We start from the raw sequence: 24,172 nt of genomic DNA on the forward strand, positions 1-24,172 counted from the left end.
AAAATGATAAACTGATGAATGTTGGCTAAAATAAAATGGTTTCTTTTACCCTGCACGGGCAAAATACTGTACTAATTTTAATTTTTCTCCTTAACTGTCAAAGTTAACTCATTTCTACAAAATGTCAGCAGAATTTGAAAAGTTAAAGCTTATCTACTCTGCAAATGCATTTCTTGACCATTTCCCTACAGGGAATGAATGCATATAGACTACATGATAGCTGCCTGAGTTAGGACTCAAATATCCATCATGTTTCCCAGAGAACTATTTAGTCCAGAATTTAATCTTTAGTGATTGTATTTACAGTATCTAGTTGATCATACAGGCATCTGATCACAAGATACAACATCAAACCAAACCATCTAATTAAGTAGGCTAGGTTGAGAGTCAAGTTCTAAAACCAGAGGAAAAAGTCAGAGCTGTTCTCAGAAAATACAAATATATTTTTATATCTACACTTCATCTAGCTGACAACAGCTAGCCCTAGATTTTAAAGATGTAATTCTTGAGAGTCTCTATTTTTAATAAATGTGACACTCATTTATTTCCTCTCAGCTAGATCTTGTCATGTGATTAATTAATGTTTTTAAAAAGAGATCAATTGACATTTATACTCCTAAATATTCTTTCCTAAAGACGAAAACAAAATACGTAAAATACAGATTAAAACAGGATCAATACTCTTCTCTGATGAGAGTGATTGTTTTCTATCCCCAAATTACCAGGCTTTCAGAAGAGCCTTGAGATGAATGTGAGCCATGAGAGGTATACAGAAAAGCAGGCCCATTGTGCTCTAACGAGGCATCCAGCCAGGGACTTACACTCAAGAGACTGTAAGGAATCAAGACTGTGCATCTAGTAACTATATCCAAATGTAGTTCTGTGATTCCACAGCTGGAGTGTTCCTGTTGCCTCCAAGAATGAAGTTGCTTTAGCCTCAGTTTTCTAACCTTCTGCTTTCTTACGTGTAAGGCCTTTAAGAATGACTGTTTCCCTTAAGTAAAGTCCCTGCAAATTCCAGAATTAAAAACTGAATTTACTGAAAAGAATCATCTGCAGGAGCCGGAGACTGAGTATAAATGACTCTCAATCAAAATATCCTGTCAGAGTTACTGAAGAATTTATAAACCATGTGACCCCATAGGCCCTGGTTTGGTAGGCGTAGATTGGGTGATTGGGGATGTGCACACTGGTAGGAGTGGTGCTTATCCTATTAAGAAAGTTTGATGTGTGTGATGAGTCTCTGGATGAACTTGGGAAGAAAAATGTTTAGATGACATGTTTCAGTACATAAGCCCTCCACAGGCCTTAGTGCCCGGGGCACCTTGAACCATGGGCCTTCCCATGAACTTATACAAGGACAGAGACCTGACCTCGAGGGCTCAGTGGAAAGCTGAATCTCAGTTCGGTACCCACCAAACCCGTGAATGTCCACAGCTTGCTTCTGCAGAAGTCCCAGAGCTGGGATCAACTCAGTTTTACCTCAGATTTTTTTCCTGGGTGAGATTAATGGCTAAGTGTTTTTTGCAATCCCTAGGTCTCTGTGAGTGTTCACTCTGAGATGTGTAGCTCTTTGGACCTGATGAGGAACCTGAGTAGCTGCAGAGTCTGCAAGCTTTCCTGGGCAGAGGACATGGGGGGAACCTGCACTATGTCCACTACCATGCATCTCTGAGTCATGCAATGTACCCAAACACTTTAGCTGCATGGGGGGAGCGGGGCGACAGTGCTATCCTGGGCACCATTCACCTTCACCATGGTTTCTGAGCTAAGAGGACTGCCTCCTCCCTGGTAGCCTGAAGCTCAGCAGCAGCAGCAGTGGTAGCCTGCAGCAGGCTGGTGCCTGTGCTATGGACATGTGAGTTGTCTCAGGGCGTCTGGTGCGTGAGCAGGGCTTCTTAGTGTGGAGGTGTTTCCACAAGTCCATCAGTCCTTGTAGGAGATGAACTTTTATAGTATAATTTTTCTAACACCATTTAAAAAAATAGTACAATTACCAAAACAATCATTTTTTTTTTTCTTTTTGCAAACCTCACTGATCAGGATGAACGGAGGCAGATAGAACAGGGAGCACCTGGTGATTTACCTGTTTTCATTTGGGCATGTTTTAAGCAGCGTTCTCTCTTCTAGAATTCATGAACGATTCAGCTACTTCCATGTGCAAGGCACAGAAACTAGAGTTTACTGCTCCAGGAGCATTAGCCTTCACCTCTCCCAACTATTCTTCATCCAATGAAGAGAGTCCACCTGACTTTCAGATCTAGCTTAAATCCCTTCCTCTTGTGACAGGCCAAGGCCACATTTTTCTGGGATCAGAGGCAGAAAATAAAGGAGCTGTTTTGGCAGGAGATGGAGGCATAGAAACTAGAAGATCTCAGGGGTTGATCTAGGCAGCTGTGAGGGGCTTAGGTTAGAAACAAAGATATTGAATGACACAGTTGACTTGAAGAGTGGGCGGGCTCAGTGGTTATGTTGCATGTGGGCAGAGATGAACAACAGAGCTAGTGGCTTGAGAGTGGCTGCATGTGACAGGAGGGTGGAAGCCTGAAACCGGACAACGGATAGAAGCATAAATGAGAGCTGCACTCCTTAAATGCTGTACTTCCATTTGGCTTCTGCCACGCACTCAGAGAATGGCTGCATATTCTCTCCTAAGGTTGATCTTGGACCCCTTTCTGCCTCGGCTGCTCCACCAAGGCACCCAAATTGCCACTCTGATAGGGCAAGGTGTCATTAGGAGGGTGCTATACCAATGTGGTATACTGCCACAAAATGTTAAGAGTACAAATCAGCGGAACCTAACAATTCTGGCCAATCAGCTCTCACTTACCTGGAACCCCAGAGACTCCATGTCAGAGGATGTTAAACTGGCTCACACTACTTGGGCCAGATGAATTTGTGGGTGGGTAAGTAAGCTGCTTGAATTCTATCTTAACTCAAGGTCACAGCTAGAAATTGGAAGGATGGTGACTTAGATACCTGGACACATTGGACAGCAACTTCCTTCCACATTGATGGGTTCAACACAGGGCAGAGGCGGGCAGCTGACAGTTGAGCAGAGGGTCTGGCCCTGTAGGCAGTAGCAGTGTGTGCAGCTGTCAATGTCCCACCGCTCTTCGTCAGCGTAGGCCTTCCCACTGAAGTGACACACCACCTTCTTTGGAATTGTGTCTTCTAGTGAAAAACGAAAACAAAAAAACAATACATGGTGGAGTTGTTTGAGGTAACAGCATACAATAGCTCATCCTCTGCTTAGAAAGCAGAGCAGTATATAGCTCAGTAAAATCACACTGTGGAATCTGGTTTCCTCCCGTCCCATTGCCATTTTCCTTGGTGAACCTGTGGAATCTTCCTTTGTGGCCAGAACCTGATCAAGAACGAGGCTGACTAATGCAGGTGGTCCATGTAACAACCACTTGGGAATACTCCCCACAGGGAGAGTACCACTAGACTATCAGAAAGAGGTAGAGAGGAGATACAGGTTCAGCTAAGTATATTTACAGAGACACAGTCAAGAAACCCTGATGTACAGACAGAGTGGTGAGCAACATTACAGGAACAGATAGCTTTCTTCCATCACAGACACCCCTCCCCTGGGGACAGGAGGTGAGGGGGGGGTGAGTGGAGTAGAGGAAGCCACCCAGAGAGAACCATTTCCTTCATTTTTCCAGGGACACAGCGTGGATTTCCCTCTCACCATTGTGGACATTTCCATTCCAGAAACAACTTTATTTCACTTCAGTTTTCTCTTTTTTTCAAAAGCATAGTTGAGGAAAAACATTAGGGTTACTTTAATGGAGGACATGGAATTTAGAGCTTAAACATTGCTTTTCTTGTCACACCCCCATCCTCATTTTCTCATTCTTGTCATACCCCCATCCTCAGTTCCCATTTGCCAACCTTTTTCCTTGAAAGTTCCTTTCCCTTCTAATTTATTCATGAGTGATCACATTTCACAGCTGGAGCTCAAGAACAGGGGTTCTGAGTGAACCCAAGTGACCAGCAGTTCTAGCAGCCAGGCAGAGATGGGCCAGTCCATGGAGAAGCCTGAAGGGTTTGCTGTTGTGGGCAGGCCAATGGCTAGACCATCCTACTGAGGTGGAAAAGTTTATGCTTAAATTTAAAGGCAGCTCCAGGGACCATTGGCCACTAGTGAACACTATAAATCTGGAAGCAAGTTCCATAGAACTGTGTGGTCCAGAGTCCAGCATCTCTTAGAAACCATTGTTGACTGAGCAGATGCAAAGGTCAGAACCCAGAATGTTTGATCATAGGAAGAAACAGGTCGGGTGTTATAATGCATAATCTCTATTTCTCAATATTTGTCACTCATTATTGCTGCTAAGGTTCAACAGGGGACACTGAGTAATGATAGGAAGTTCTAACTGTAACCAGAAATCCATCTTCCATTATCTATTAAAATTACATATACTTTACTACATTTGCAAATGTTCTATACAAAGTGTTCTGATGTATTGCATATAAGCTTCACAAGCCAAATGCATGGCACCCATTTTTGCTAAAACATAGTTCTTAAAGGAGGCGATGTCACTAATGTATTCAAAGTGTACATGGTAAACTGGATGAATAGTCTTAGTGAGCCTAATGCAACCTGGAAGTTGCAGTCATTCAACCGCCAGCCATCATTTCATCTAGGACACTCATTTGGCCATCAAATCTAGAGTCTGTTATGTAGAGAATTCAGTAGGAAAGGAAACATCTCTTTACAAAGCAATACTACTGATTACATTTTACATAAACCTAGTAATAGCTAGTGAGGGACCAATTATCACTGGGTAAAATTTGAGTAATCCATTACTGTGAGCGGTGATTTAAGAAGTTAAACTCCTTGCTCCAACTCAGCCATCATTCTCTGCCCCTTACCTCTGTGCGCTTTTGCTAGTGATCTTCCAAAGAAAAGGAGGTGGGCAGGAGCAAAACCACAAAGGCTGAGGATTCTGTTGAAATGGCATACAACTCAAGGCCAAACAATGGCCTATATTTTCTTATGATCTTTGAAAAGACGCTCATTACATCTGAGAATATTTAATTAGCACTACTAATATTGGTAAGGTCAAAATTAGGCGAAGAGGTTAAAAATGCCAATTCTGTGTTAAGCATTACAAGGGCATTGAGACATTTAACAAATTTTTACTATTATCAGTGCTAAGAAAAACCTGACCCTGACTTAGGGGTGGTCAGAAAGTGGTAGAAGCCTTGTTAATAGCTTCAGTTTACTTGCAACAAAGTCAATTTGAGACCCGAAAGTTATCTCAGTGGTATTACTGGGATATTAGCTGAGCAGGGCATACAGGCTAATGTCAGTCCACCGTCAGATGGGAGCTGCAGTAAAAGCCTTCTTATTTTGCCTCTGATGTGCTTGAGGCTCTCTAGAAATACTTTCTTTTTTTTTTGGTTGGTTGTGGCGCTGTCCCTGCACTCTTCAGCTCAAGGTGAGTGCTCTACCGCTTGAGCCACAGCGCCACTTCCTAGAAATACTTTCTGATGACACCAAACTTTCAGTGATCAGAGGTTGAGCTGATTTCAATGTCTAACAAGGAGTGAGTCAGCATGCACTGCTCTAGGCTAGGAGGGTCCCCAAATGCCCCAGCGATTACAACAATCACTCCTTCCTGTTGCTCTACAAGGGTGCTTTGCTTAACCTCTACATTTAATCAGTTTAAAGCCTAGTAGCAACATATTTCGTAACAGCAAATTCTGCTTCTTCAAACCCAGTATAAAACCACATCACATTCGTCTTTAACACAAGGATTGATCGCCACTTTACTACATTTTCACGTGAAGTAAATGGAGGACACTTGTTTTTGGAAAGCCTCTGGGCTCATCTTTACCAGGGTGGCTGCTGCCTGGCCCAGATCAGATTAGATTTTAGTTATAAGGTTTCACAGAAGCATTTTTGAGTTTGACTTAAGTTCCCCTGAAAGGCCAAGAATTTCAACAGAGGTCTGATAGAACAGAGTGAAGAGGAACAGGAAGATGTGGAGGCTACTTTGTACAAAGTCCGTAAAGTCACCAAAGCCTTTGGGGGAACCAGCACAACCTGAGAAGAAATTATTCAAAACAAAACGAAGTAACATTCTAAGCACTTGGTCTTAAGAGGAATACAGAAACCGAGACTGAGCCTCTCCAACTAAAAACACTCAGTTTACTTTTGCCTATTGACTGGGTTGAACCATTTAATTTTGACCACTGTGTTAGTTTGACACACTGTGTGTGTGCTTATGCTGACAATGACACTGTGTTTTATTCTTCAATACCCAGAATCAATCAGTCATAACTTCTACTTACTGAATGGCTGCCTGTGTACCTGGTAACATGCTAAACAGCTCCTTGGATAGGGTATTGTTTCAATTCCACAGAAAAGTAGACCATGGAATTGGAGTCACTCACCCCTAAGATCATGGCCAGCAAGTGTCAGGGTGAGGGTGGGAACCAAAGTGGGGGTCTGATAGCCCCTCCACAATTTCTGCCTAGCCCACATGCACTGGGATGATCCATGAGAAGAGGCCTGTATCAGAGTCAAACAAACCAAAGTTATTACAACTTAGTGACTCTTGGAAATGAACCCTTCTTTCAATGGACTGCATGGATGTCTGCACAGTACTAACACGGGATGGTTACTGAGGATTCAGGGACTTCCTTGGAAAGTCTCTCTCCCTCCCAGGATTCTCCTTACCCCCAGAGGAAGATGACTACACAAGTATGTTCCAAGGAAAACAAAAGGCATGACACTATTATTAAAGTTTTCATTTTGAAAACAAACACATCAGGAATTACATGCTCAAACAAATGATCCTCTTCTGTGGAGTCCTTGCATGGGCTCTGACTTCACGCCAATGTTATTTACTGCCTTAGCTTCCTGGTTCTTTGGGCTTTTCCTTTTGCTAGGGATTCCTGGGCCAGTTTTGGGAACATGTACTTCTTGGCCATACCTTGGTTTAGATCAGCCTTGGCGTTTTGTTTCCTCAGCTCTGACCTCTAATTTACCCCTGGGATTCCACTCAAAACAACTTCTGGCCTCTTTCAAGATAAACGATTTGCCTCTGCAACCACAATCAACACTATATGTGTTAGGGGCCCAGAGCTCCACTGCCAGTGGCTCTGCCAGTGGGGCTGTGTAACTCACAAAATGCTCAGATACTCATCTTCTCTTTTCTGGATTCAAATATGAGCCACTTTACTGTGTTTCACTATAATCACAATAAAAATATGCAATGTCTTTATAAAGCGAAGGCTTCAGCATGGGCTCTTTCCTTTTTTTGGCACTCTAGTTAAGACAGAAAGGGTGTGTGTGGAGAGGAGGATGACAAGGCTTTCGTATCATTCCTCCCACCTGGCTTCTTCATCTGTCCAAACTTCAAGCTGTTCAAATCGCTTGTCCTTTCAAGGTAAGAAAAGATGCTTTAAGAAGGTGCTGCGCGAATTGGACTTGTTTTTACTCTGGAGCTATTTTATACCATAAAGTTAATTAACAGTTGAGGAAACCTAGCAATGTTGTTTCCTTCCCCTATCAAGATCCGATTTAGTCTCAGAGTCAGTGCTGTAGACACATGTGCTTGTGCAAATAACGAGATGCTGGATAGACTGAGCCCCTGAGAAGTGAGTGTCTCCAGAGTGTCCTTCCTTTGCTCTAGGGGAGGATACAGGACTCCAAATTCACTCTGTTCTATACCATACATTTGGCTTTTCAATTTCAGCCTTGGAGCCAACTTTCTGGGACTGATAGTTCAGGTTCTAATTCTGTTCTGGTGGTCATGGTCACAGTGTGGGAGTGAGTTCCTGGGAGGAAGTTAGGCAGCTTTAGAAACTGCATCAGTTCTTTTCAAATCTCCTGCGTACTATTCAGGGTTCGGAAAAGTAATTTACTCTGGGATCCTAATGGCCCAGAAGCTAAATGCAGCTCTTGCTCTCAGAATAAGCCCACTGCAAATTAATCCAACACAGTCCAACAGTGGAGCATGTGTTTCCTCCTACATAGTGAGACTGGGCCCTGACTCCTACAATCTCCCTTCTAGCCCTGGGGACACATCAGGGAACAAGGCATTCAAAGCCCCTACTCTCAGGGACATTCTGGATACAGAGCAACACAACAGCTTCGTGAGTTCATATCCACGAAGCTTTCAGTGCCAAAGATGGTGAGATGTGCCGAGTGCAGGCTCCTGGCTTCCACTTCAGTGTGGACTCTTAACAGCTGAAGTAGTTACAGAAAACGTAGTGGAATCATTTGGGCCCACGTAGGTACCATGTATAGGATGGGGAACATGAGATCTAGAAAAGGAATTAGGAAAGACAGCTAAGTATTGCCGATGACACAGCTGTCTTGGCCACGTAGAGAGAAAATATCTTTTAAATGTTAGTTTGTATCTGTAGCGGCACATTACAATATTCCTCCTCCAACCCACACGGGAAAAAAAAGTACTATCTTATCTATGATTTCTCCAACCAATAAGACACTCAAATCCCTGCCTTGTCATTTTAATTTCTATATTGAAACGTGGCCATATGCTGGGCACCAGCTTCACTTCTGGAGAATAGATGAAAGATGAACAGCCTGTTTGAAAAACTAGTTTTATTTCTTTTCTCTTTTTCTTTCTGTCACTGTTTTTTTTTTCTCTCCCTTTCCCTCTCCTTTCAACATAAGAGGAAGCTCAACTGGAAATTTCAAGAAGCAGAAATCTGAGCAGATAACAAACAAGTCAGTAAAAGGTGTGTAGAACTCACCAGCACAGGTAACTGAATTTGAGCACACTGGCTCAGGGGACATGACAGGGGAGAGTGTGAAGAGGAAGTTCATAATACCATACAATTCAAAGTAAGACAGAGATCTTATACATGGTAACTCTGCTGGAAAATGACTGAAGGATTTTGGCTAAAAAAATTACAAAGAACGCTTAATGATTTTAATAAAGAAAATATCTGATCTCAATCTATCTCTTTTAAAGAGACAAACGTTATCATGTAAGCTCACTCTTACCTCTTTATAAGGCCTTACACTGATTGCCCTGTATGCTGACTGGCCAGAAAAGCTCTTTCTTAGAAGCCCATTTTGCGTTATTTTAGTTCCATATATAGGGAGGGAAAGTCTTAAGTCTATTTAAAATGATTGATAGAGTCTTTCATATTCCTTCAATACATTGGAATATTGTTATTCCCAATCAACAGAAGAATTGTAATTTTTTTCTGAGTCCCATGAAGAGAAATCTCCATGAGTTGGTAAATATGGTGACTTTTGGTTGATTCCTACTGCTTGCCATGAGGACAGAATTTCTTGGGAAAAAAAAATATAATCCTTGTATTAGGTAAGCATTTCTTATGGGTTAAGTAAGCATTTCATAGCCAGAAGTTCAAGAAAGCATTCCATTTTCTACTTTAATGCAGTCTTTTTCATAGCAAGGCATATAGTAAGAGTCCATGAAGACTATACACCAAACTCATTTTTAGATAATTAAATGTAGTGTAAAAGGCAGGTGGGAGCAAAGAAAGATCAAGGCAGCTGTCTGTGTGAAAGTCAGAGCACAGTATCTTGTTAGAAAGACCTTGAGGTGGAAGCCAATGGGCTTCCCAAATTGTCTGAATCTGTATATGCAGATGTTTCTTCCTGTCAGGAAACATGCCCTTAGCAGTTTCCAGAAGGTCTTCATCAGATGGACTGGCCTGTGAAAGAGATGTCCCTTCCTACCATTGGAGAACAGAAATCAGGTTTGGCTTCCTAGACAGAAATAAGCCGATGTTGGCAGACTCTAGAAACCCTAGCGCCAGACTCACTCTGCGAGGATGTGGGGCAGGAGCTCAGGCTGAGAAGAGGCAGCAGAGGCCCCCTCGGAGTCAACAGCAACAGGAATCTGTTTATACCACTGAAGGACACTGATTGGGAAGAGAAAGCTGCTTATGGGAGAAGCAGGAAGAGATGCTTCCTAGGGTGCCGGGCAAGACCTAAACAAACTGAACTAAACTGTTTATTTTTGCTGTGATAACTTCAGACCAGTTCCAAAGTTAGTGCTGTGCATGACAACCCACATGCTCTCGTTCTCAGGGCCTCTAAACAACATACCACATCGCTTTCCTTTCCTTTAAATCTCTTCAGCACTAGCCTTGGCAGCCTGTACACACCCTCCCCTTGGAGAGTGAGAGCAAGTACCTGGTGTCCAGAAATCACAGTTGACCTCCACAGCCAGTAGTTCAAGGACTCCTCAGATGGAACTAGCTTCTCAACGTAAACATAAAGTAAGAGTCCCATTTTCCTCACTTCTACAATGTCCAAAGGCATGAATGGACAGTGAAGGTTGTGGCTGAGGCACTGTCATCTGAGCTACAGAAGGCCTGCTATTTCCACCTGGATCACAAAGGTGAGGGAACTCACAGGCTCCTTAAGGTAAGAGCAGGCAGAAAGAGACTATGCCAAAGCATTACCTAAAAAATTCTCATTCTTTATAAGCTCATCACTAGCCGACCGTTCTCTTGGAGAATCTGGAAGCTTCATCCGAACATGAGCTACTAAAATTTACCTGGTGTGTGTTACTCAGATCGGCTGCCATCTGTGCTACAAAAGCAGTGATTTTCCTTAACCAGTATACATTTATATCACTCTTCCTGATTAAAAAGTGTGTTTCTATGTTGTATTATGCCACTTGGTTTTCATGGCACTTTTGTGAAGTGTAGGACCTCTCAAAGATGAGGCAGCTGAGCTAGGGTAGAATCTTGTATGTAACCAGAATATGATAGCATTGTGATCATAATCCTTTGGCTCCAAAATAAGTTCTTTCCAATGTGCAGACATTTTCAGTTTTAAGGAAATACACTGGAGAAGAACCTGTGAAAATGGGTTCCAGTAGAATAACACTACAGTTTAAAAATGTGTAACACTGCCGGGTGCTGGTGGCTCACACCTGTAACACTGGCTACTCAGGAGGCTGAGATCTAGGAATAGTACCTCAAAGCTAGCCCAGGCAGGAAAGTCTGTGAAGCTCCTATCTCCAATTAATCACAGAAAGAGCCAGAAGTAGAACTGTGGCTCAAGTGGTAGAGCACTATCCTTGAGAAGGAGCCCAGGGACAGTGCCCAGACCCAAGAGTTCAAGCCCCAGGTCAGGTGCAAAAAAAGAAAAAAAAGTGTAACATTACCTATTATTAAGATGCTGAAAAAAATCTTGATTCCTGATGTGTGTATTGTGGAATATAGATATAAAAAGAAGATACTGTTTTGATACACAGAATAAACAGAAATCTAAGCAAAAGGATAGACTTGATATGAAGTACCTCTCTCCTATAGGGAGAAATCTTATCATTTGTTCTTTGAAGATCAATATACAGTTATAACATCACAGCCAGCTAAGAAAGAAATACATTTCTAACGCAAGCCAGATCCTGCCTGACTCATTGTGAAGCGTTACCTCCAAGTAATAATACATAGTATATAAATATAAAAAATTGCTGGCCCCTAGTTAGCCAGATGTATGCATAAGAACACCATTTTTTATGAGCCATCATGAAGCTCATTTTCATAGGCCTTAAACATATACGAGAGCTAAAGACATTTTAAAAACAAAGTCATGTAATCAGACTATTTTAGGATTGTTCACATGTAAGTCATAACATAGGTATCATATATACTTATTTCCTTTTCATACATTATATGCAATAAACATAAACAACTATTATCCCAAAGTAACCTTTAATAAAAACTTTGTGTATAGGTACACACACACACACACACACACACACACACACACACACACACACACACACACACACACACACACACACACACACACACACACACACAGGCTTGACCTCAGGACTGAGGTACTGTTCTTGAGCTTTTTCACTCTGCCACTTGAGCCACAGCTCCACTTCTGGCTTTTTGGCAGTTAATTGGAGATAACTGAACTGTCTCACAGACTTTTTTGCTTGGGCTGACATTGAACCACCATCAGCCTCCTGAGGAACCAGGATTCCAGACAGGAACCACCAGCTCCTGGCAAAACCTTTTTAAATAAGGAAGATAGACTAACTCAGGGATTTCCAGCCAACAAATATGACTATAAATGTCTGACTTCAAATATCTCCTAAAATAACCCGCAGTTACAATTAAGTCCTTGCTAATCATAATTTTCTAGATCATCTTCTATGTACTGAATAATGTTTTCAAGTTAGGCAGCACAGAATTGTTGACTGTTGGTCTTGGTCTATGAGATCAGCTGGATAAGGGGCACATTTGAGCATTTTACTTCCTGAAGTCAAGAAGTGTGATGTAGTGGCGATGTGGACCTGAAAGTTCCATAAATTAGATCAAGAAAGGACTTTGCTATTGAAGTACTGCTCTTTTTGTGTACTAGCTGATGATGAAGGACTGAGTCCTCCCTGGATGCAGGGGGTTTAGTGGGAAAACTCACAGCCCTGTTGCTAATGCTCCTTGTAGCTTGGTCCTCCATGTGGGGTTGGCAGGGAAGTGTGCAGCCTTGAGATATAGTGAGATATAGTGATAGAATGGCTGCTGGTTTACTTGTTGGCCATCCTTTGGGTGGTCATGGAATAAAGATCTCATTCAAGCACTGAAACAACTGAAAAGGATTGAGGAAGGTGTGGCGCTGGTGATATGGCTAAGGGATTCTTTGCAGCCTCTCTATCTCACTCTCACGTAAAGCCTGTCACCATAGAGTTCTGCTATTCAGAAACACATGTCACATCTGCTCTCATAAATTAGAACAGCCTGAAGTCCTTTTCTCTATCTGACTCATTCTTATATCATCTTTACAGTTAAAAAAAAACAACCCCAAACCTATGAAAATACAAGCTTAAGCTTGTGTGGATATTTGTAAGAGGCCAAAATACAAAACATTAGAAAATCAATTAAGGTGCTCCATGAAAATGATTGGGTAATTACTACTTACTTTCTTTCTAGTAGAAGGATGAATTCTCTAATGATGGGTATTATCAGCAATTAGACAAAGCTGTTCACGTTTCAAAATTAATCATCAATCCTATTAATTAAGTCTGTATTACACATCCTATTAAATTAGCACACATAATATGAGGCCTTCACACATCAAAGGAGAGCATTATCACTACACATTAGTGACTTGATAATTCAGCTGAAAGGAACACAAATGCTCGTAATTAGAACACTACTTTTAGTAGAATCACTGGTTTCTATCTCTATGGCAAAAAAAAAAAAAAAAAAGACACCTCACAAGGTGAAAACAAGCAAAGTTTTTATATTTGATCCCTAAAAAAGAAGTCAGTTGAGCAGTCAGCTTCATGACACGTATGAAGTTCTTAGAGCTGTGTCATCAGGGAGATGTTCACCCAGGAGGAGCACCTGCAGCCATGGTTAGGTCAGTGCCACCAGCTAGGGTGAGGCAACTGCTAGGGTGCAGTCAGTAGTGAGGCACACCTCATCTGGGTTGAGAACTGAGAAAGACAAACTGGGTTGGAACTGAAAGCCTGCAGTGTAAACACTGGCCCTCAAGGCCCTCTAAAAAACCAATGAGGTGCTTTACCACAAGCCACCCATGACACATTTCCTCTTCTTCCTTTGCTAAGTGACCACTGCAGGGGGATGAGGGTCTGCCACAGAGGCACAGCTGTTAAGTGCCTTTAGGGCTGCCAGCCTTGTGCAAGCTTGGCACCCTTAAAGACGGATCAGGCTGAAAGGAAGACAGGACCTATTAGCTGGTCAAAGAATAGGCCCCTAAACCAACTGAAGAGTCAGATAAGATTGTGACAGTTGTGAACTAAACTTACGGACATACCGAGTCCATGTAAGAAGGGGTGAAATCTAATATCTAATAACACTTTTTACAAAATATGCATCATGTAGGCAAAAGAGGCTTAATAATTATTTCACTAATATAACAAACAGTATGCACCATTAAGATGATCCAGTGAATACCACACACAGTTGCTACGTAGGGTATATTAAATCTTTACAATATAGTCCCTGAAGATAAGTCTCAAGTTTATCCAAAGGGGTGTTATCACATATAATTACACATACACCTGTGGGAGGGGTAGTTGTGGAGGGAGATGGAACACAAAATTTCTATTATATCATTATAAGCTCACACTAACCACAATTCAGTGAAAGTGCTTACAATCTAAGTCAAAAATCACAAATTTGAGTCAAATTGGTCTTCTTTCCTTCACTAAAGGAGAATGTATAGTCTAAATGATGCAGGAATACAAAGTATGAAGGAAAAAGAAACAGCAAATGTTAAATAAAATACTTTGATTCAGATTTCTATCCATAATTTTGACTTTATTGTTTTTTGTGAGAAATGATTTACTATTAGCACAGATTTATTACTTGAAAATTTTGCTAGTTTCAAAATTACCTATTAAGTAGGAAGACATAACAGGAAGTTTAGCTCAGCAAAAGAAACTGAGAATCTTTGACACTGAGATTTGTTGCTAGTTTTCCTCTGAAGGTAATGTTACACTCTCAGGCTTCCTGGGCCTTGGTTTCTCAGGGATGACCTAAGCACCCCTGGTTGGTTTATCAATGTTTTGTTACTGCAGTCCTGATATGTACATAAAGTGATGCTAGCTTTATCCCCCCCCTCCTCAGCCTGAACTAGCAGCTTAACTAAGGTACTAGATACAACTCCAGCTTTCATTTAAATATCATGATAGGAAGAGACATATCTTAAAAAAAAATTAGTCAACCCTTTGCAAAAATAGAGGCACTAAGTTGGATGTATGCCTTGATATATTTCTGGCTTCTTTTAGAAAATATTAAGCTTATGGACAGTGCAGAGGAGCCAAGGTCACAGTCACTAAGAGCTACCGTATGTCCTGGTCTCATAGACACTCCTGGTCTTCAGCTGCTAGGCTATCATAATTATTAATAGCCTCCATTTAACTTTCAAAAGCATCACAGTTTGAAAAATAAATTATATGGATATTGTTTAAGGAAAGAATCCAGCTTCCCAAACGTAATTTTTAATACTCTTTTGTTTATTATACGGAGAAACCGAACTACAAAATTCCTGAGAATAAGTATATATTTTATTTTATCTTATTTTTTGCCAGTTGTGGGGTCTGAACTCTGGGCCTGGGAGCTGTTCCTCAGCCCTTAAGTTCAAGGCTAGTACTCTACTACTTGAGCCACAGCGCCACTTCCAGCTTTTTCTGGTTATGTGGTGCTGAGGAATTGAACCCAGAGCCTCATGCATGCAAGGCAAGCACTCTACCACTGAGCCACCTTCCCAGCCCCATAGGTATATATTTTAAACTGCCACAAAGTCCTGTGGCTCGATCTCTAGTCTAGGTATCGCTCCAAATATTAACAATGACACTGTGTCTAGAAAGCAGCACACTACCTGCAATTAATATGAACCGTCTTAATTTTTCACTTATTACTCTGATTACAAGTTCACTATTGGATTAAGATGGGTCTGTATTTCAATTGACTTTATTAGCTTTAGTGGATGCAAAAGCAATAAAGAGTGAGAGCCTTGGGAGGAGGGACTGTCCTTGATTAGAGTTGCCAGATGTCTCAGCCTTGCCTTCTGGTCCCAGAACAGCATCTGGCTCATGTCCACAGGACCAGTTTGGAATGGATATTAGGGGCTAATATATGTATGTCCTCTGCCTACAAATTGTATCACCGTGAGTCACAAGGAGAGGACGCTGTCACTTACTCAGGCTTCACTGTGTGCCTAGGCCATCAACATGGACAACCATGTGGCTTAAATAGAATCAGTTAAACGTTGTAAGACAGGAAAACTGGGAGATTAATATTTCATATTTAGTTGATCTCATGACAGCAATGAGTTTTATACATTAAGTGGATTCTAATGTGGAAAATGATGGGAAAATCAATCACTGAAAACTATCAGAGAGAGTTCTATATTGAAATTCCTGAATTGACAAAGGATCCCAAAGGAATATGGCAGTGCAATCTATAATACCATTCCATCCCACGAGAACATTGATTCTTTCTTTTTTTTTTGGTCGGTTGTGGGACTTGAACTCTGGGCCTGAGCGCTGTCCTTCAGCTCTTCAGCTCAAGGACAGCGCTCTACTGCTTGAGCTACACTGTCACTTCCGTTTTCTAGTAGTTTATTGGAGATAAGAGTCTCATGGACTTTCCTGCCTGGGCTGTCTTTGAACCATGATCCTCAGATCTCAGCCTTCTGAGTAGCTAGGATGACAGGCGTGAGCCCAGCTAACGTTTTTTATTCTTTTTTTTTTTTTAATTTAATCTGTGAACATACTGTACAGAGGAGTTACAGTTACATGGGCAGGATAATGCATACATTTCTTACCAAGCATTGCAGCCTCCTCCTTTGTTTACCCTTCACAACCCTTCCCAGCCTCCCCCCTCCCTCCCTAATCCCAATCCTCCCCCCCCCCCCACCCCCGCACCAACGTTGTAAAGCTCGTTTTGGACATGACAACTTGTACTTCTCATTGTTGCAACAGGTCCACCTGTATCCTTAAACAACTGGTTTTTCCTCATCTCCTCCACAAGTTATACTGACATCAAATATAGTGAAAGCAGGGGTTATACTGTGGGGGAGGGACATACAAAGCAACAAAGAGATAATCTGTCTTGGCAGTTCCTCTTTCCCTTCATTAAGTCTCTGTGACCAGAAAAAAAACAAAAAACATTTAAAAATTAACAGATCTAGGCAAATGGCTGTCAATGATAATGTAATGGCCACCGCTAGAGATGAAATACGCTTTTCCTTGTTCTTACCTAGGCAGTAGGGACAACACTGGCCTTTTCTCAAAACAGGTCTTTCACAGGACACGGAAGGACACGACTCAGAGTAACAGCTAATCACGCTGTCCATGCACACACAGCTGGTACAAACGTCAGGCTTCCAGGACTCAGCTGCCAGAAATATGTCCCCTTCCTCGTTTCTGCAGTAACTAGGCACACTCTCATTATGGGGTGGGGAAGGCCGGAGAGGTTCATCTGGAAAAATGAACAAACAGGTCAGCAACTGTGCACAATAGTTGAATGGCTCTCCAGCAGTCCTAACCACCACAGCTCTGGGTGCCTCTTTAAAACATTTTGCTCAGTCATGAATCAGGATGTCTAATTTAGGCAGAGCCTTGAGTTATAAAACAAAATAACAAAGATCAAAAGAGACCTGTTAGCAAGATTGTTAGTTATCTGTATTGCAGCTGCTCTACCCTTTCTTCCTTAGCTTAACAAAGTCTTGATTTTATTTGAGGTGGTCCGAAGACTTGGAAAGGGTGATCCTTTCCCCCTGCTTTCCCAATCTTCTTTGCGACTACAGTGGGGTGACATCACTTGGTTGTGTCTTGTGGAGGTTTCTAGAAAACCTTTCATTATCCAGAGGGCCAGGTATGCTACTGTCACCACCCTCTGCTGTGTTCCTTTTCATACCTGCATGTTTTACAAAGCTTTTTCATCACTGTATAGATGTACATCTACCTCCAAGGTCTAATTTTACAGATAAGATAGTAAAGCCAGGCACAGGATGGGCTACAGCAAGTGCTACCTTACTCAGTCAGAACCTGCAGGGCTCTGCACATGTGTGCTCTTCTCCTGAGGTGTCCTGTCTTGACTAAGGAGTACTCCTTCTCTCCCAGGCAGAATCTCTGAATCCAATTAGGTCTCCCATCTGTGAATCTAGGCAATCACTTGTAGTCCTGCAGAAGTGTCTTCCTCCCTCTCAAAACACTCCTCACTCTGTGGTTATTTACATAATATGGAACACACTGGAGAGTATCTGATTTTCTGTTGCATTACTGTTCCACAGCACAAGTTGTTCCTCTTCTCATCAACCTCAGGATCCTATAGGGTCAATTTAGATACTCCACAACTATCTATTAGAAGAAAAACTAAATGGATCTAAGTTCCCTGTCACTAGCAAATGATTTCTACCCGAAGAATGGGAATAACCATGGTCTGCCACCTCCCCCTGCCCTGGCCCAGACTGTTGTTCTACCATTTCGCCCATGTCTGCAGTTTGGGCTTTCTGCTGGTTAAATGGAGATAAGAGTCTCTCAGATTTGTTTTCCTGGTCTGGCTTTGGACCTTGATCCTCAGGTCTCGGCCTCCTGAATAGTTTAGGATTATGAGTATGAGCCACTTTTGCCAAGCCAGCCACAGTTCTCTATCATAGAAAAATAACAGCAGAGACTGCATTTGGGGAAAATAGTGATGACAAAACCAGAACAAAATGAAACACTAGAGTGGGAATGGGTCACACATAGCCTAAAAAACTTAATACTTGGGAATTTCTTTTTTTTTTTTTTTTTGTTGGTTGTGGGGCTGAACTCTGGGCTTAGGCACTGTCCCTGCACTTTTCAGCTCAAGGTGAGCACTCTACCACTTGAGCCACATTGTCACTCCCAGTTTTCTAGTGGTTTATTGGAGATAAGAGTCTTACGGACTTTCCTGACAAGGCTGGCTTTGAACTGTGATCCTCAGTTCTCAGCCTCCTGAGAAGCAAGGATTACAGGCATGAGTCACCAGCGCCTGGCTGGGAATTTACTTTATGCTACCAAAAATATCACATGAATTATTAAGCTTATCAGATTAAGGTGGCTGCTGATCACACCAAAGTTCTTGTACTAGAATAACATTTTTGGCTGAAAAGTGAGGAAACAATGTGGCTACATGTTCATCTGACACAATTAAAAACCCGCTATGAGCATCAACTCCAAAAGATTTAGACACTAGAGTGCAGGATTTAATATAGAACACAATTTTGGACAGCTAACTAGATAATCCAATACAATAAAAAAAAAGTAACTAAACACAAGGGTTTATGTTTTACCAATCAAATTGCTTTAAGAATATATGTTTAGTTTGGCTCAGACCTGTAATCTCTGCTACTACTCTGGGCAGGAAAGTCCATGAGACTCTTAAAACCAAAAGATGGAAGCAGGCTTGTGGCTCAAATGGTAGAGCACTAGCCTTCAGCACAAAAGCTTAGGGACAGTGCCCAGGCTCTGAGTGGCACAAGAGAGAAAAAAAGAGTATATGTTTACAAGGGCAGTGATTACTATACTCACTTGAGTTGAAAAATTAAGAGAGATTAAACAACATCCAAGTAAAGCCAGTTGTTCTATCAAGTTGGTCATTTTGCATATCAAATTAAGTGTCGTTGTAAAAAGCCACATATTCTTACAGTTTACTAGAATTACTGTTCTGTAGACTCAGTAACTCATATTTAAAATCTTGACAAATTTTCATTAAAACTACTTCTTACATGACCACCTATTTACCTTTTACAGTCAGAGACATATGCGGAGAGTGCTTATCACATAATGCTTGTAGATCTTATTAATCACCTGAGGTCTGAGGGAGGGAACAATGGGACTATTTCAAAATATCATCACCATCTTTATTTTCCAAAGAATTATATTTGTGTTAACTAACTATTCTCCACATCTGTTGGAGATAAAGATGACTTTTTGCATCAGCAAAGTCACCTGGAACAATTTGGTACACAGGGACTATGTCTACTAAGGTGCATATATATATATATATATTCCCCCCCCCCCACTTGAGTCTGACAGGTAGGATTAAAGGGCAAATGGCAGGAAAAACAAAGTATCTCTTGCTTTTCAAAGTCACCTCAGGTGCCAGGAATATTGATGGCGTAAATATGTGGTCAATAGAAAGGAAGGAATTTAGGAAGCAGGCTGGCAGACATTTCTGCGCAGGTTTCAAGGTTTGGCACGCTCCCATACGAAGCTTACCCTGACCTGCTGGTCAGAATGACAATGCCCAGAGCTCCTTCCCCAACAAGTATTGTCCTATATACCATGCTGGTTACCTGGACACTGTGGGCAGCAGGAGTCCTGAGTGCGAGAAGGGTTTTGGCATAGCAATGGTGGGCACACTTCAGTCTCACACAGCACTCGGCTGCTGTGGCAGGTACACTGGGTGCAGGAGTCAATGTTCCATGTTTCTCCTTCTACAAAGTACTCCCCTCCAGGTGCATGGCAAATGGAAGGAGTGCTAAGCTCTGGTTTCTGCACCACAAAATCATCTGGGGAATGAAACAAGATCAAAACACAAGAAATTATTCATTTTCAGTCTTTCTAACTCCTGAAGAAACTGGTGATGTTTTGTTTTAAGGGAAAGAAAAGTGGAATTGTCTGAAGAGTTCTCTCACCCTATCCTTATCAAGAGAATAAGTCGTGAAGAGAAGAAAAATATTCCATGCATAGAAATAGAAAAAAAAAAAGGCAGAAGAGCTGATCTTAGGAAGTAAGGTTCAAGTGGAAGTAAGGTTCAAGTGGCTCAAGCCTAACAGTAGTCATGAGAGAATTCAATGAGAATTATATTACAGGAAGGAGACCCCACTTGAGCCTTCCTGAGAATGTGCAGGAGTTGTCTAGTATAAAGATCTTTCATTTACTTAATATTTGTTATGGTCCAATTATTTCCATTATTCACGACATTTCTTCGTAACAGCAACCTTATGAGGTGGGTTCCATTATCATACCGTACAGAGGAGAAACTTAGAGCTCAGAGTATTTAGCATGGTCAGGGGCCTAGAACTCACATCTATGGTTGTTTGGATAATGGATGTCCCTAGATGAAACAAAACTTTCCACTGATGTATTCCCTATTCACTCCATTATCTCTGGGCTCCTTGGCACTTTTACACTGGGAAGTAGGGTCTACTGTCAACAGGCCACACCTCATCTCAGCAGGCTGCCAGCACACAGAGTGGGAATGCTCCCATGGTATCAACAGTCTGAAAACCCTCACCTGAGACTAAACATTTGTTTGGCGATATCATCATCCAGAGAGGGAAATGCCGAGAGGCTGATGATAACTATGATTTCTTCCCCCAGAGGAGAGGTGGTTTTGGTCCCTTGGTGAGATGATAATGATAGAGAGAGAATTTAATGTTGAAATGTCTGTAGAGGTACTGGGAGTTGCCCTGAAGTTGTGCTGAGGAAATGAGAAGTATGAAGACATTAACATTATTCCTGCAGTCCAAATACAACAAGCAGTTCAAGGAAGTGTTGACAGTGCTGAATCCTGCTGAGAAATTGTCTGGAGACATCACTGCTGGCTCAGGCCAGGGCCCCAGGAGAACTACCCCATCTGTGCAGAGATACTCAGAGCTGAATCATCTAGGAGTGTGCTGGGGTTACTTTCAAAGCAATTGGGTCAACGACAATGATGGGATAAAGTGCTGTAGGCTGCTTTCCAATTAAAGGAATGATTTTCAGAGAACTAGGAAGGCCTAGAACTTTACCCAAGTGGATGTACCCCCAGAAAACTGCTCTAAGTTAGCGCTTACATTTCACAAGCAACCATGCCAAACTTTATAGTATATGAACAGCAGACCGAAAAGAAATTCAACAGAAATTAAGGTAGGCAAGATGATAAAATTGTGTTTATTGTCACTTGTAGGGAAAGAGAAAATTTGTCCCAGAAAGCATCAATAAACTAATGTTGGAGAAAGGCTGCCCCTAATGCATTTAGAAAGGGTTTACAGAGGACTGAACATTGCCACCTGTTTAAATGCTGGTGTGCTGAGGGGTGGCTTGGAGAGTCCCATATCCACAATCTCTTTGTTATTATGTGTCTAAGGCAAAAGAGTAAGGGGCTGAGAGACAGAAAAGAAAGAAAAAGGAAGAGGGTAAGAAAAAAGGGGGAAAAACAAAATTAAAAAAATCACTTTCATGGTAGCTTCTCATTCATTCCAGAAAAACAAAAACAAAAACAAAAACCTGTTGGCTGATCCTGAATAGGAGAGGGGAGAAAATATTCCTTACAGTAGGGGTCCATGAGTACAATGGGACTTCATCAGAAACCACATGTGGCAGTCCACTAAAGACTACAGGTGTAGATAGACAGATAGATAAAGAGGTTGTTTAAATAGGGATACAGGTTGACCCATTGCAACAATAAGATGTACAAGATGCTATGTCGAAAAATGAACCTTACAATTTAGGCAGGGGGTGGGGGTGGGGGGTGGGGGTCGGGGGTGAGGAGTGTAGTTGTGGAGATGGGAGGGAGAGGATGGTATGGAAAAAACAAATTAGGAGGCAACAATGCTTGATAAGAAATGTACTCATTACCTTGCTCATGTGATTGTAACCCCTCTATATAGTATTTTCACAATAAAAAACTTATTTTTTTGAAAAAAGACTATAGGAGTAAATCTCTGACAGATCTATGTTTTTGCACATGTATATCCAGAAAATAACAATAAAATATAATTAAAATGTATATAGAACTTCCCATATCTTTGTAGGAAAGATCCTTCTAGTCTCACTGACTTTTAGTTCTTTGGCCAATCATTTGTTCTGAGAAGAGTCTTCATTTCTACCCATCTAACTACTCAGACTCAATGCACACATGTAAACATAGTCAGGTGAAGGTCCCCACGTTAAACAGGCCCACCTGAAATCATTAAAGCATGGATCCTTTGGGAACAAATGCTATTTCTGTTCTCAAAGAGGTCTTTATAGAGTTCTGTATCATTCAGCTGCTCATTTACCATCTGATCCACTGGACAAAGTCGTTTTTCACGTTAAAGTAGAAAAATACGGAAAAAAGGAGAGCTGCAATACAGAGCATACCGAACTGAACTTTGGGGAAACAAAACAGCCATTTATTCTTGGCTTGTTTTTCTAGTAATCTGTCCCATATCTAGGGGGATATGGAAGCTGCCTTTCAGTTTGATGGTGCAGTTACTAATGTGTGCAGAAGCTCAGAGCTAAAAGGGACTTCATATGTCTCTTTTTCCTGTTGCCTCCAGGAGAGGCAATGCAGGAGCCACCATCCCTTTTAAGCTTAATTCTGTCTTTCTGCAAAAGGAGCAGGCTTCAGACTCCTGATGAGAAGTCCACAAGGAGGTACAGGCCATAATGCACCAGGAAAAAAATGACCATGAACTGAAACATCAGAAGAAATCTGATGTAAGAATACAGACACTTTGCTTCTCCCTGGTATTCTATGTTACTTGGGGTACAAGAACTGATATTTCTATGTGATTTCCAAATAAAACACTGTCTACATGTATTCTTTTGTATCGTCAAGTGGCCTGCAGAGAGAAGAAATAGAACTGACTTGAGCTCCTGAGATAAAAAGTACTAAATGAAGTATTATAATTATTGACAACTGTAATTCATAACCCCATGAATTAAAAATCTGTTCTTCAAATAACTTAATTACTGCTCCTATAATTTTAAATGTTCTGGATTTAAATGTTCTGTTGCATTTGGCAACAGTGTCACATGCTCATTTACTAAAAACAATGCAGTCAGCAATTCAACGTATATCTTACAAAATTAAGAAAAGAGAGGAAAGGGGTGGGAGAGATGAATGGGTGAGATTGTTGAAAAGGGTGACTCTAATCTGGACACATTGTATTCATAAATGATTTGTACAACTACTTAAAGATAATAAATTTTTTTTAAAAAAAGCAACATCCACAGACTTGAAAAATTCTCTTCTTAAGTCTTAAGTATTTCTTATAAGTGATAAGCTTTTATGAAATAATGTTAGCACCCCTCAAATTGAAGTATTTAAGTTTTAATACATTATCAGTAAAATGGAGATTTGGACTTATGTATATAAGCCACAAACCTCACCAAAAAAGGAATTCAAAGATCAATATAACCACTGAAACAACTCAAAATCAGGCAAACAATTCTAGAGATTAAGAATTTACTATAATCTTCGGCTAATCATTTATAGTACCTGGCTGATTCCGTGGCTGTTCACAGAAGCCATGGAAAGCTAAAAAAGTGTCTCCGGGGTTAACCTTGCATGTCCCCCAGAGTAACAGGTGTATATGAGGCCACTCAAGGCAGCAAAGCCTTTTGCTTTTGGAGCCCACCGGGGACAGCCAAATTCAGCTTTTACCTGCACATGACGGGCAGCACTGTCCAGGATGAATGGTGGGGTTGCCACAGGCAGGCACTGGGCAGGTGATCAGGGCACACATTTCCCGTCCATTGTGACAGTAGCACTCCCGGCACCCATCATGCCAGCTTTCCTCATTTTTATGATGATGGCCATCCATTGACAGACATGTGCCTGACAGGACGGGTGGTCCGGCTGAAGCAAGGACCTCTGGACAGACAGAAGGCAGCCTGGTAAAGAAGCAGCTACAGCACAGGAGAAACAGCCTGTAGTGTCCTTACATGGAATGTAACATAGCCACCAAAATTATGTTTACAAAGGACAG

At 41.5% G+C, this 24,172-nt stretch overlaps 1 protein-coding gene across 2 annotated transcripts in view; it reads right to left on the reverse strand.

The window, feature by feature from the left end:
* Positions 1-24,172, reverse strand: part of Crim1 (cysteine rich transmembrane BMP regulator 1) — a 185,513-nt gene that overhangs the window by 6,458 nt on the left and 154,883 nt on the right. Inside the window, exons 11-14 of one of the 2 annotated variants that reach the window (XM_042675511.1) lie at positions 23,848-24,057; positions 19,787-20,002; positions 16,723-16,944; positions 2,980-3,174 (exon numbers count right to left, since the gene is read on the reverse strand). In XM_042675511.1, coding sequence (XP_042531445.1) covers positions 2,980-3,174; positions 16,723-16,944; positions 19,787-20,002; positions 23,848-24,057 — 843 coding nt within the window. The remainder of the gene's footprint in view (positions 1-2,979; positions 3,175-16,722; positions 16,945-19,786; positions 20,003-23,847; positions 24,058-24,172) is intronic. The other variant, XM_042675512.1, reaches the window with a different exon arrangement.

Source organism: Dipodomys spectabilis, unplaced genomic scaffold, assembly GCF_019054845.1.
Source record: "Dipodomys spectabilis isolate Male_0828 unplaced genomic scaffold, ASM1905484v1 ptg000026l, whole genome shotgun sequence".
In the NCBI taxonomy this organism is placed as follows: domain Eukaryota; kingdom Metazoa; phylum Chordata; class Mammalia; order Rodentia; family Heteromyidae; genus Dipodomys; species Dipodomys spectabilis.